Here is a 13405-nt window from a genome sequence, read left to right as displayed (position 1 = left end):
ATAAAACTTCTAAATACAGACATTCTGTTATTGAGATGCGTTGTAAGCCGAAAATCGTCGTAAGCCAGAACATCATAAAAAATCCTAAGAAAACCTTACTTTTAATGCTTTGGGTGCATTAAAAACTATGTAAACTGCATTTTTATTGTATTTTTCATAAAAAAACCTTCAAATAGTGATTATTTTGCATTTTTGGAGTCATATTTCTTCTGCCAGATCAGCGTTGTAACACTGTAACCCTGGAACATGCGTTGTAAACCTGGAAATAATTTCTGATGAATATAATTGAAAAGCGTTGTAACCTCGTAATGTCATAAGCTGAACCCGTTCTAAGCTGGGGACTGCCTGTAGAATGATAAATTCTTCAAAACAATTTAAGCTTTCTCAAATAACAATCATATGCAAATCACTGTTCCACAGTTTAAACTAAAAAATTTTAACAGTGTGACGGCACATATGCGAATAGCCACTACTTTTTTTGGGGTTCTAATGCAAGTAAACTAGGTTCAGCACTCGCTGAGGATAAGAGAAAGTGCGCTCTAATCCTGAGTCCATTATACTCTATCACGTGTTATAATGTGTATCTTCTTTCCCACTGTTGTCCCTACACTAATGGGTCGGTTTCCTGATGCGCCTTTCCTTACAACATCAGGCATAGTTTATTATTTGGCAAAGGGGTTTTTACAAACGCATGCCCTTGCTGTCATCAACCGCAGTTTGGTAATGGGCCTCGCATTTGACTAAAAAGTATACCTGCAAGGCAGCAGTTTACAGTTATTGGCAGTGGGCCTAGCCTTTTACTAAACAATAAGACTGCAAGGCAGCAGTTTCCACAGTAACTGGCGGTGGGCCTAGCCTTTTACTAAAATGGTACGATTGCAAGGCAGCAGCTGTCCTTTTAGTCACCTTTTACGACACGCACGATCTACGATGATAGTACTCTTACACCCTTAACACAGGGTGGCACATGTTATGATGTTTATCATTACAACACAATACCTGCCCACAAGACCAGCTAAAAGAGAATTCTTTGACATTAGTCTGATTACCATGGAGCTCTGGAAAGACCATGGAAACAGTAACTCCTTGAGGACAAGAATAGCAACTCAACAATAAAAAATTACCTATAGTGGAGCATAATACAACCTCTAAAATCCTCTTAATTATCAGAAAATAAAAAGACATCAACATAAAACAAAAATATGTCTTGTCAGTGAGAAAAACCTTGGTATACATTGAAAATAAGTGGAAAGAAATTAAGTAATTGGTATAAAAATTCAAAATTTGCTATGGCTTGTCTAACGAGCTTAATTTTAATTCTACCGGTTTCCAGCTTGGCGCTAGTAAATATGATATTGTTAGGATACAATAAAGTTTGTTCATACTTACCTGGCAGATATATATATAGCTGTATTTTCTGAAGTCCGACAGAAATTCAAAAACTTCCGGCACACACAGTGGTCGGCCAGGTGGTTAGTACCCATTCCCGCCGCTGGGAGGCGGGTATCAGGAACCATTCCCATTTTCTATTCATAATTTTTATTTCCACTGTCCCCTGAGGGGAGGTGGGTGGGTACTTAATTATATATATCTGCCAGGTAAGTATGAACAAACTTTATTGTATCATAACAATATCATTTTGTTCATGAAACTTACCTGAAAGATATATACATATAAAGCTGAATCCGACCGTTGGAAATGGGAAGGGACAGAATAGAAGGATTTTGGGAAACAAATGCATGCAGATGATTTACATCTTGGTTCCACCTGTTAGCATTGCTGGCTTCGTGGTTATTGCCACGTAAGTCTGCTTGTGCTACTAGAGTTGCCAGCGAGGTAGAGAACTATATAGCTGGTGCACTCCAGATGATCTGTCCAACAGGGGGCGAAGACCACGACGTGACTAGACCATATTGACCATACCATGAGGGGCTAAGAAGTAAAATAAATATATATATAAAAATATATATCACCACCTGACCAACCTAGCCAAGTTGAAGGTGGTGTTAACTAAGGCTTAGAGTTAAGAAAGTCACCGTTGTCGGCGACTCAACATACTAAATTAAGAGCTCTTCCTAACCATTTTCTACAGGATAGGATGAGTTGGTACTACTTGCCCCAAGATTGTGTCTGCAGACACGTATGGCCCTAGCGAGCAGCAGTCTCATATGCCATCTTCACATCTCGCAGGGAGTGTGAATTGAACACAGAGTTGCTTCGCTAAAACATGGTACTCAGGATGTTGCTGAGTGCCATGCTCTGTTGAAATGCTTCCGAGGCCGCGCCATCACCTCGTGAGCATTCAAATCAAAAGATTTCAAATCTTTGTGCCAACACAATGAAGGAGCTTTTTTGAAAGAACTCCTTAACAATAAAGCCAGGGTGTTCTTCGATATGGGCAAGTCTGGTCTTTTTCGGAACACTGCAGAATTGTCCGTACGACTTCGACTTTCTTGAGTTTTTATGTAGATAAAACTTGAGAGACCCGACAGGGCACAGGACTCTCTCTGGCTCCTGCCCAATAACTTGTGCCATCCTTGATTCCAAGCTCCTGGCCCAAGAACAAGACGGGTTTCCCATTCTTAGGCCACAACGGAAGGCTTAGAGAACGCACCGCCTGTGTTCTCTAATGCCAAAACTTCTGACGATGGCTGAAAAACCTCACTAACCCTCTTTGTCGTATCTAGGGTGGTTTAGAAAAAGGCCTTCCTGATCACGTGCAAGAAGTTAACAGGTAGGAGATGTTCGAATGCTTTGACATCAAGAAACTTCAGACTATGTCTAAGTTCCATATTGAAAGCTTCGATCTGGACATGCACAGTCAGTCAGTCTGTACTAAAGTCAGGTGACCGACCAGTTGACCAGTCAGACGAATCAAGGACAGCAAGGCTGTACCCTGAAGACCATAAGGCACTATTCTTCGCTGAAGGATGAGTGTCTGGACTGCCTGGGCGATTCAAGCTAAGCAAACCTTGGGGTATGAACGCAACCCAACGTCGTTAGCGAATCAACTCCTGAGCCACTCCTGACTCGAGCTTTCTGGTGCCAGGAGAAAGGAGCGAGGAGCAAAAAGGCGATTCAGTCCCGAAGGACGAATGCCTGACAGTCCAACCTGGTCTCATGTTAAACGATCATCGGGGGTGTGTAAACGCAACCGACTTCGTCAACAAGAAACTCAGGGCTACTATGTGTCTCCTGATCTCGCACGAGTGTCTGACTCCGAGAAAACAGGTGAGACAAAAAGTAGATGGTGAGCGAGTTTCGAGATTCCACAGAACTCAAAGATCGTGAAGGGCTTTGTTGTTTGACAGAAGCAAATCTCTGAGCCCAAAGGCCGTCAACAACATATTTGCGTATTCTTTAATAGTTGTGACTGCCAGCTTATCCCATTCTTCAAACGGAAAGGGAAGACGGCAATCTTATGCCTGTTCAACATCTCGATAGTCTGAACGTAGTCAGACTCAGAGCGGAGAGGTTATAGGCTACCTTTCGTGTTAAAGTAGACCCACTCTCTTCGGAAAAGGTCTGGAAGGACGTAACCTCTGTGAATCTAGGATCTTGAAGGCCAAAATGGGGCGATTAGCGTCATTGTCGCTCCCTGTGATGGTATAAATCATCTTATTACATTTCCTAAGCGTTTGAAAAAGGGGAAAAGAGACTAAACATCCATCCCTGTTCAATATCATAGCGAAGAGATGTATGAAAGGACGTCCCTAAAGTCTCCATAACTCTCAACATACTTCTAAAGAAAGATTCCACTCGAAAGTCAGTAGTTGCTGCCGTCGATCGAGACGATTCGTACGGACTTTTGCAATCCTGTAACGAACCTCTAGAGGATCGTTACATTCTACGCCTGTTGTTATAATAGGCTCTTTCTCGTAAACCCGAACAGGGACCGAGAGAAGATACTTCCTAAGATATGAGAGAGCTGTGGAAGATCAGAGTTGATATGGACCACTGGTTCCAAAAACTAGTTTCCAGGACTGGAGGGACGACAGAATTGCTTCCACTTCTTTCAGATTATGATCCAGGACATCTGAAACCCTCTCCAGATGTCCGGCCCCTTCTTTTCTATCACCTCAAGTGATACTTAACGCACCGAGAGATGTTCAGAATCATTCCTAGATCTTTAATAAAATTTCAGTTTCCCGGTAGGTAAAAACAAACTGTAGAGGTCTGAATTGCAGTCTATTCAGGGAAACAAACAAATTCTTTAGGAAGGAAATGGTCCCCAGCAAGCTCATCCATTCCCTCACACAGTATGTTTACTTCCCTAAAAAGGCTGCGCTTTGCCTAAGCAGGAGAGCATATAATAGTGAAATGTTGCGGTAGACTCGTAGTCCTATACCGTGCGGTAACGAGCACCGAAAGGAGTAAGAGATATCTCTGAGAACAATAGTAAGGCAAAACGAATGCAATGTTTATTCATTCATGTAAGAAATCCCCTCAATCTTAGGCTAAAGTCCGTGATTGTAGGGCAGAGATACAGTTAGTCAGTCAATCCCGCAGGAGAGAGAGAGACGTAACTGCCAGCACAGAGATACGGTTAGTCAGTCAATCCCGCAGGAGAGAGAGACGTAACCTACAGCGCATGACAGCGAACGAGCTGGTACTGCCTCGTTTGGACTGGCGGAGAGGACAGTGACAGCAGCAGCTTACGATCGTCGTCTCTTTTAACTTTATGCCTGGGTTGCCAGCTTACCCTATTCTACGAAGAAATAGGTCCGTTTTAATTTTTAGCATAAAGAGACTCTCAAGCTGGTATATTTAAGCGAAACAGAAAACGCTAAATATATAGATGCGTTTGTGTCGTCATAACACTACCATACAACGGTAAAAGATAAATCGGAAACTCCTGGAAGGCTGCAGGGAGTAACGATTAAATGTCCTTAAAATAATAGACAATAGACCTCTCGGTTTGCCATCCGAAGAGGTAACTACAGCAAGCGTATATGACTTGAACCAACCAGTAGTAAAATAACGCAAGGCAAAATATGATATTATATTGCAATAAAGTTTTTTCATACTTACTGGCAGACATATATACTATAGCTGAATTCGGAAATACAGCTACATACATATCTGACAGGCAAGTTTCATAAACAAAACTCAAGAGAATTGAAGCGGACAGCTCAAGCTTCTTATGTTATTGAACATAAGCGTTCATTGACGTAGTCTACAAGTCTATTTCTTGTACGAGTCTGCGAATGATGAATGAGAGCTCTTCCGAATCTTGTCAATAAGAGCTTATCCGCTTACGCAATATAAAGTTAATGAGAAGTTTGTCAATGAGAACTAACCCATTTACGGGACAAAGAGATATTTTTGTCAATGAGGGGATACCCACTTACTTGACAAAACGATAGTATATTGTCAATGGGGGAAATTCACTGAATTGACAAAACGTAATCCAGGAAGTCGAGCATTTTATTTTCGATTCCCATCTCAAACGAGGAAGGGGCAAGAATCCTGTAAAGAGACGGCTTACGACAGGTAGAACGACGATGTTCAATTCGGCAGCGTAGTCCCGACTAGGAACTAACAAAATCTATCATCTGAAAAGCCCTTTCAGATGGGCTAAAAAAGCTTGCAAAATTATCCTGGGAAGAGGAAGAAACTCTCCAACCAGCTTCCTCTCCCGTATCAAAATTTATTGGGCAGTATGGCAAAGGAAGTCCTGTCTTGCGCTTTCCTGAAGAGCGTCCTTTTGATGAGTGCCTTTGCAAGAATCCTACTGAACGTTGCCGAGAGTCCTGACTTGCAGGACGTCGAGCTTTTACATAACCCATAGCTGCCTTACCGCAAAGTCTTGACTGCGGTAGAGCAAAAGAGATCTTTCCTTGAGCTTTCCATAACTCCATCCAATCCTGGACTTTACGAAAAGCAATATTACTGACAGAGACCTCTATAATTCACGAAAAACCCGTGGTCTTGCTGGGTTTCGAAACGAAGTTGCCTTTTCACTTTAAGCTTCCTCCGAAGCACTGCTTACTTCACATTCTTCGCAGGCGATGTAGAAGGGATCACCGAAGTTAGGTAAAAAATCTTTAGGCCCAAATCAGCTTGAAGACTTCAACAGAAACGTTCAGCCAGGCGACACACCTGGCGTGCGCTGGCAGCGCGTGGCGCTCGGCGTCCACTGGCTAGCAGCGAGCACGCTCGGCGTCCACTGTCGAGCAGCGAGCACTCTCGGCGTCCACTGGCGCGCGCCGCTCGCGCTCGGTATCCACTGGCGTGCGCTCGGCCTCCCGGCGTTCTACTGGTGCGTGCTTGGCGTGCACCCGCGCGCGCCTGGCGTCCATCCGAACGTCCTGTCTAAGCCGAGCGTCAAAAAAAAAAAAAAACGTGCAGAAAAGCGTCACGCCCCTGACAGGCGTCAATGCAAGCGAAACTGCCTTCAGGGAAAGAGCATTAGACATCTCGGAGAGAAAACCGACTGCACGAAGCAGTCTCAGGTGAAGGGTTGATCATGTGAGAATACGCGGGGCGAGGGAACGCCTTCTTATTCTCACAGCAACAAAGCTAGGACGTCCGCGCTCAAAAGCGTCCTGCTAATATGACTTGCTTTCCCTTTTTCTCGCTGGAAAGACGTACACGAGTTCAGGCGACGTTCACCTTCTTACTTCTCACTGCAACGCATGACGAGAGAGAGAGAGAGGACGTGAAACGTCCTCTTCTATAAAGCTTCTATTTAGAGGGCGCGAGTCCTTCCGAAAGCTCCAAACCCTGCGCAGGGAGGACGCTTCGGAGGACGAGAAGCAATCCTTCAGGATTCGTGCACGCACTTTGGCAGCCTGGGAGTAACTTCAGGTCTGCCGAAGGCACGTCAGATCGGTGGAGTTCCTCGTAACCCTCCTTCGGCTTTCGACATGCTCTCTCCCTGTTCCTGGGAGTCAAGCAGAGGTCCCGGCCTAGAGGCGAAATAAGGCCGATCTGACGCACCCTCCACTACACAAGGGGCACTGTCACTGCACTTAGCCACTTCACTTTTGCTCTCCAAAGCCAGCACTTTCGATTCTAAGTTACGAATCGATAGAGTATCAGAGAAAGGTCAATACCCTCTACAGAAACTGTTTAGGGCCTGAAGGCAACATTACAGGGTTAGGAGTAACAACTACAGAAGTAGCACTCTTCACCACAATGATAGGAGAGCGAGCACCTTAGATTCCAAGATACAGATGGAATCTATAACGTAAAGGGCATTACCTCACGAGACATATTTATAGCCCGTAGGCCATACTACAGGGTTAGGCAAAATAAAGTCTACAGGTAGGTTAGCCTACCCTGACTTTGTTTACTGATTAATTGCGTACATACGAATCATACGTCTTCCTTACGGAATTAGACAAAGTCTCACACTCCTTACATGACAAATCTCAACAAAGAAGCAAGACACATAGCCCTCGTGCATATCGAGTGCGGAACTACCGAAGCTTTCGGTAGCCACACCCTATCTTAGCAGACAACACCCTCTGAAACTAGCCTAACTAGATTCAGATATACAAAAATGAATCATATTCAAAACAATTTAAGATAGCGTATGCCTAGCCACAAATCCAAGTCAATAAATCAAAAGACAATTAGGATATTTAGCGGCCATGAAGTTTCCAAAATCCTAAGACGGAGGTACTGAAAACAGGTGTTTCCAGCACCGGCGACAGAAAAATTATGAATAGAAAATGGGGGAATGGGAATGGTTCCTGATACCCGCCTCCCAGCGGCGGGAATGGGTACTAACCACCTGGCCGACCACTGTGTGTGCCGGAAGTTTTTGAATTTCTGTCGGACTTCAGAAAATACAGCTATATATATATCTGACAGGTAAGTTTCATGAACAAACCTAATGTTAAGACCGAAAGTTTGTTTTGTATATGAACAAACTTATATTAAAAAGCTAGTTAATCCTATAAAGGTGTAGGTACCTTAAGGGGTAGCTATCATTACTTTGGGAATGAATTCTTCTCATGTTGCTAGTCTTGGGTAGCTCTTGTACTAGTGATAGGCCACAACATTATTTTCACAATCTTGTCTTTTTGGGTTCTGCTCCAAGTACATACTGCTTGTGTTGCATTGGGAAAAGATTATTCTTTGTGCATTGCTTGGAATTTTGAGCACCAGTTAATCGCACACACCTAAAATTCCCCTGATGCAAATTTCTATATGACTGTTTTTTAAGACAATCTTCATAAAAAATTAAGTGAAACCAAAATTGGTGCCTATTTTGTACTTTGCAATCATACATACCCAGGCAGAAGATCTTTTCTCTCTCAAGTAAAAAATCTTACCGGCTCATTGGTGCTTTCTGGACTACTCCCGTTACAAAGATTGATTAAAATATTTTCTTTCAGTGTCTTCAACACAGACATGTGCAAGTCTGTGAAAGTATATGATGCAGGATTACATGCTTTGATAACTGTAAGACCAGTTAATCCTAGTCCTGCTCCAAGTTCAAGAACATTTTTTCCACTAAAGCTATCTGCCTCCTTCTGACACCAGTCTGCTAAAACATGACTTGCCTGTAGAATACAGAAAAATATGTATAAGACAACCTCCACCTAAAGTCAAGACTATGAATTATTTTTACAAAACAAGTGTTTTGACAAATTCAAAGTATCTTTAATTTCATTTTGAATGTTGCTTAAAAATGCATACAATCAACAGCAAATACTATTTCTCATTTTGAATGTTGCTTAAAAATGCATGTACAATCAACAGCAAATACTATTTCAGTGTTAAAAAAATAACCTTATAAATTACACTAATCATCAGCAAATTGAAAAACCAAAATGCAAACCACAGACACATTTTTAAACATTCACCATACATACTCGTCTTGCCTTGCCATGCCAATTATGGGCACTTGCCAAGCTTCAAACTACCTCAATTGTATTTGTAATATACTGTAGTGAGGTGCCACAGTTTGAAAGGTATCCTCTCCCAACACAGGAATACTATTTCATTTGCAATTTCAGGGATAACAAGAAGAAACTCAATATTTGTAAGAAATATATCTGACCAGTGAGATAATATAAAAGCATAAGCTACATTTATTCAGAAAGCAAGGAAACACTAGCTCAAGAGCTGTTAAAGTAAGTTTTGATTAAGGGGAATAAAAAAAAATTAAAATAAAATATATCTACATACTTGGATGGACACAGTTATGAATACAAGGGCTAATATGTTCTTGGCCATGTGATGAGAACCTGGCTTTGTAGGTCCAGTGCCCACATATTTTCCTCTCTTGTAGAAATCTCAAGCAAAACTTCACAAATTGACAGTCATAAAAAATGTTCAACTGGGGAGCTGTCTAATCTGAGCTAATAGGCTTATTTATGATAACAGTATACTTCGTGGGTTACCTTCTGGAGGTCTGGTCCTTATACCAGTGAAGATGAATAATCCAGCCTCTATTTAAGGAGTGCAAGAACAGAAAGAAAGCCAGCTGAAGGGTAATGTCTCTGCTCTTACAACCACTATAGCCTCATTCAAGATTGGTCAACTTAGGCTACAACAATGACCTTGTGCACTATAACATCTTAAAGATAGATAACTATGCTAGATATAATAGTAGGAAGAGGACAGGGGCCCAAGAAAGCCCAATAATGCAGTATGGGTTTGATATCTATAAGGATGGCTAATCTGGAGATTAAACAGATACAATGGTCTGAAATACTGGACAGCAAGAGGTTAGAAAATTGAAGTCAGGGGTGCCAGGCCAGTTAACAACCATAGAGGAGAAAGGAGCTCCAAAATGAAAATGTACTCCAAACTTTATGTAATCAAAAGCTAAAGAGATTGTATTTTTTTTCATGCCAACCTTTATGTAACTGACCAAATACTGTATTAACATTCACCCATGGATGAAAAGATTACAGATAATACTATAACAGTCACCAAAAGCAATATTCCTAAAAATATATTCAATTACATAAGTGGGTGAATAGTTACTTTCCCTCAAGGCTCCAGTTCATCCACTTTAAATATGGCATTTTAAACTCGAGATCAGCTAAGAATTAAACACATGTAAAACAGTCAGTACAGTCCATTATTATGGTCAGTGATAAGCAGTACATAACTGTGGTTAATTGACATCCCCATGTCAATCCTATGAGCAAACATATATCAAATTACAGGATCGCTAAAGAATAACACAAACCTGGATTACGAGGCCTTTTGCAAAATTTAAAGGTTTTCAATTTTTTAAAGGAAAAATAATAATTTTTTTTTTGGCAGGACTTAATTAGACCTGTCAATTCTGACTTTGCTTATGGTTTACCTATCACATCCTATCCTTTACAGTAACAATGTTCTTACCTGCCAGGTAAACATACCAGTTGTTCCTTCAGATATAATATTTTGTGTCTCCTTCAGTGTTATTGTAAGTTCTGGTGCCAAGCAATAAGTTTTGTAGCAGTATGAAATACTACCACTATTTTCAGTATTTCTATTCTCCTGAGATAAGAGGTTTGTATACGCTTTATAGAGACTATCGATCACTTCAAGGTTAATGTCCTCAATCTGAAAAATGAAACTGATAATAAGGTTAAATGCTATAAAATTTTGAACTTTGTAGTTATGTAGGACTTTTAATCAATTTTCCTACATATGAGCTTCTGTTCAGTCAAATCTTTAATAAACAAAACCACTTTATTCTGAAAGCTAGAAAACTAAGTTATAAATTAGAATATAAATGATTCATCTGGAAAAAGGCTAGAAGCTTTCAACTACCAATCATAGTGATGCGTTATTCCTAAACAGTTATGAGGGAAATTTACACAGCCTGCATTGTTACAAAAATTAAGAACATTGCCAAAGAAAAATATTTAAACAGCCAGATCAGTGCCCAGTTAAATCTGATTAAATGATTCACAGAAAGAATACCTGTAGGGGGGTAGCGCCATCAGTGTACCTCATGTTGTGCAATGTAGGCACTACTTAAGGTTCTTTTCCCATAGCTGCAACCCCTTTTATTCCTTTTACTGTACCTCTATTCATCTTCTCTTTCCCCTTACCTTCAAACTTCTAACAACTGATTTATAGTGCAACTACAAAGTTTTCCTTGGGTTGCACCTGTCAAACCTTTTTACTGCCAATTTCTTTTTCAGCACTAATGCATTCATAGCTCCCAGTTCTTGGACTTTGGTCTAAATTCTATACAATTGTGAGAACCCCTCTCAATGTAAAGCTGTCAACATCAAATTGAAAAGACATGGTACCCACAGTAATGTTAATCTGTGTCCCATTTACAATGCACATAAGTCTACAGTTAGTTTACTAACCTGGTGCATGTGTACGAACACAAAACCCTTCCAGGCCTTATACCTAGCTCAGGTTTTTCCAGTGTATAATGCATATTACAGCAAAAGATATAAAATATGGGGAGAATAACAAACTTAGCTTATTCTATGTAATACAAGACACATAGGTATACATTATTTCACATTACCTCTGTAATAAGACGTTTCAAAAACCGCTGGCGGTATAAAATGGTTGGCGGATACTTTTGGACAATGGGGTGGTGTATTGTGCTCCTTAATAACTTCTCCTGATATTCCATAGAGTCATCATAATCTAATTTTGAAAGATTATTCATCATAAGCTGAAACAAGAAAAAATATACAAATTAAATTACCTTTCATTGGAGAATCTTAGTAAAATTTAAACATACAATAAACATTAAAGTATGTGGTAATAAAAAAACTTATGCATAATCTAAAAATGATAGCATTTAAAAATTTTGAAAAAATATCCCCCATTTTTCATGTGCTTTTCTAAGTCGACAACAATGAAAGTAGACAAAAACATTCAAATCAATTTTAATAACAAAGAATTTATCATCACAATTTTTTTTAATTCAGCTTTTCCGATTACCTTTGAAAGGTAATGGGAGGGTCTCTATAACAGTGTAAGATTATTGCAATGCAATAATCTTCCTGAAGCAGTATGTAATCTTGCCTACTGCTGCTTTAAAGAGGATGAATCTCCTTCAAAGAATATGTGTCTACTCTTGAAAACCTCTCTAATGAAAGAGCATGAACATCAAAATGAATTGGCATGGTACCCACAGAATTGCTAACCATGTCCCAGTGATGTCCCAGTAGTTGAAGTCATGGATATTAACAATGAATGAATTATGAAAGTCTACAGCTATGAGTTGAGTATTGCAACTATGTGGTTTAGTTACACTAGCTAACAATAATGACAGTTTACTGTAATCTTAGCATTTTTCTACTCTAGCACCCCTATAAAATTTTTTTAAACATGAGAGGGCAGTGTTTTTCGTATTGAATGATGACACCCTCAGGTATAAAGAAAGGATATATGATAGGTATAACTTCAACAGTACTGGTCACTGCCTGGAACAGTACTGGTCACTGCCTGGAATTGGGCAATTAAAGTGGACAATGATCCTTCTTACCAAGGTAACATCTATTCTCATTCCTCAAAATTCTCAGTGCATGGTTTTATAGCTTAAATTCCATAGTTTCTTCATTCTCGAACTGTGGTTGATTCAAGAGGCCTTTTTCCTCCTAGCCAAAACCATTTCCAAGCTTGTAAGATACCTATCCAATAATGTGGCACCTAGTTGCTGCTCCAAATTAACCAGAAACTAGAACCTAATATTCAATATGAATGAACGCTGCTGGGCCTATAAAGATTCCAAGGGTTGTTTTAGGCAAAAAGCCTTCCATTAAAATGTTCCTAGGGGTCTAAGTCACCTATAAAGAAGTTACAGGAACCCCAGTACTGATATTACTGTGGTAAGACAACAATAATCTCTGCCTTTTGTTTCTGCACTAGGATATAAAGTCCATGTGATTAAAATTAATTCCACAATGCAAAAACGAAATACTATACAGTAGTTGCACCAAAGATCTTTTCCCCCAAAGCCATACAAAATGATATTGTTATGATACAATAAAGTTTGTTCATACTTACCTGGCAGATATATATATAGCTGTATTTTCTGAAGTCCGACAGAATTTTAAAAACTTCCGACACACGCAGTGGTCGGCCAGGTGGTTAGTACCCATTCCTGCCGCTGGGAGGCGGGTATCAGGAACCATTCCCATTTTCTATTCATAATTTTTATTTCCACTGTCCCCTGAGGGGAGGTGGGTGGGTACTTGATTATATATATCTGCCAGGTAAGTATGAACAAACTTTATTGTATCATAACAATATCATTTTGTTCATGAAACTTACCTGTCAGATATATATATAGCTGAATCCCACCTTTGGAGGTGGGAAGGGACAGAATAGAAGGATTTTGGGAAACAAATGCATGCAGATGATTTACATCTTGGTTCCACCTGTTAGCATAGCTGGCTTCGTGGTTACTGCCACGTAAGTCTGCTTGTGCTACTAGAGTTGCCAGCGAGGTAGAGACCTATATAGCTGGTGC

General features: G+C 40.3%; 1 protein-coding gene across 5 annotated transcripts in view; it reads right to left on the bottom strand.

Moving 5' to 3' along the window:
- Positions 1 to 13405, bottom strand: part of LOC135223706 (protein-lysine N-methyltransferase EEF2KMT-like) — a 76767-nt gene that overhangs the window by 38594 nt on the left and 24768 nt on the right. For 4 of the 5 annotated variants that reach the window (XM_064262429.1, XM_064262431.1, XM_064262432.1 and 1 more), the window contains 3 exons: positions 11447 to 11599; positions 10315 to 10518; positions 8286 to 8516 (listed from right to left, as the gene is read on the bottom strand). In XM_064262429.1, coding sequence (XP_064118499.1) covers positions 8286 to 8516; positions 10315 to 10518; positions 11447 to 11599 — 588 coding nt within the window. The remainder of the gene's footprint in view (positions 1 to 8285; positions 8517 to 10314; positions 10519 to 11446; positions 11600 to 13405) is intronic. The other variant, XM_064262433.1, reaches the window with a different exon arrangement.

The sequence above is a fragment of the Macrobrachium nipponense genome, chromosome 10, assembly GCF_015104395.2.
Source record: "Macrobrachium nipponense isolate FS-2020 chromosome 10, ASM1510439v2, whole genome shotgun sequence".
Classification (NCBI taxonomy): domain Eukaryota; kingdom Metazoa; phylum Arthropoda; class Malacostraca; order Decapoda; family Palaemonidae; genus Macrobrachium; species Macrobrachium nipponense.
The sequence above is the reverse complement of the archived record's forward strand: the minus strand, read 5'-3'. Positions and strand labels throughout refer to the sequence as shown.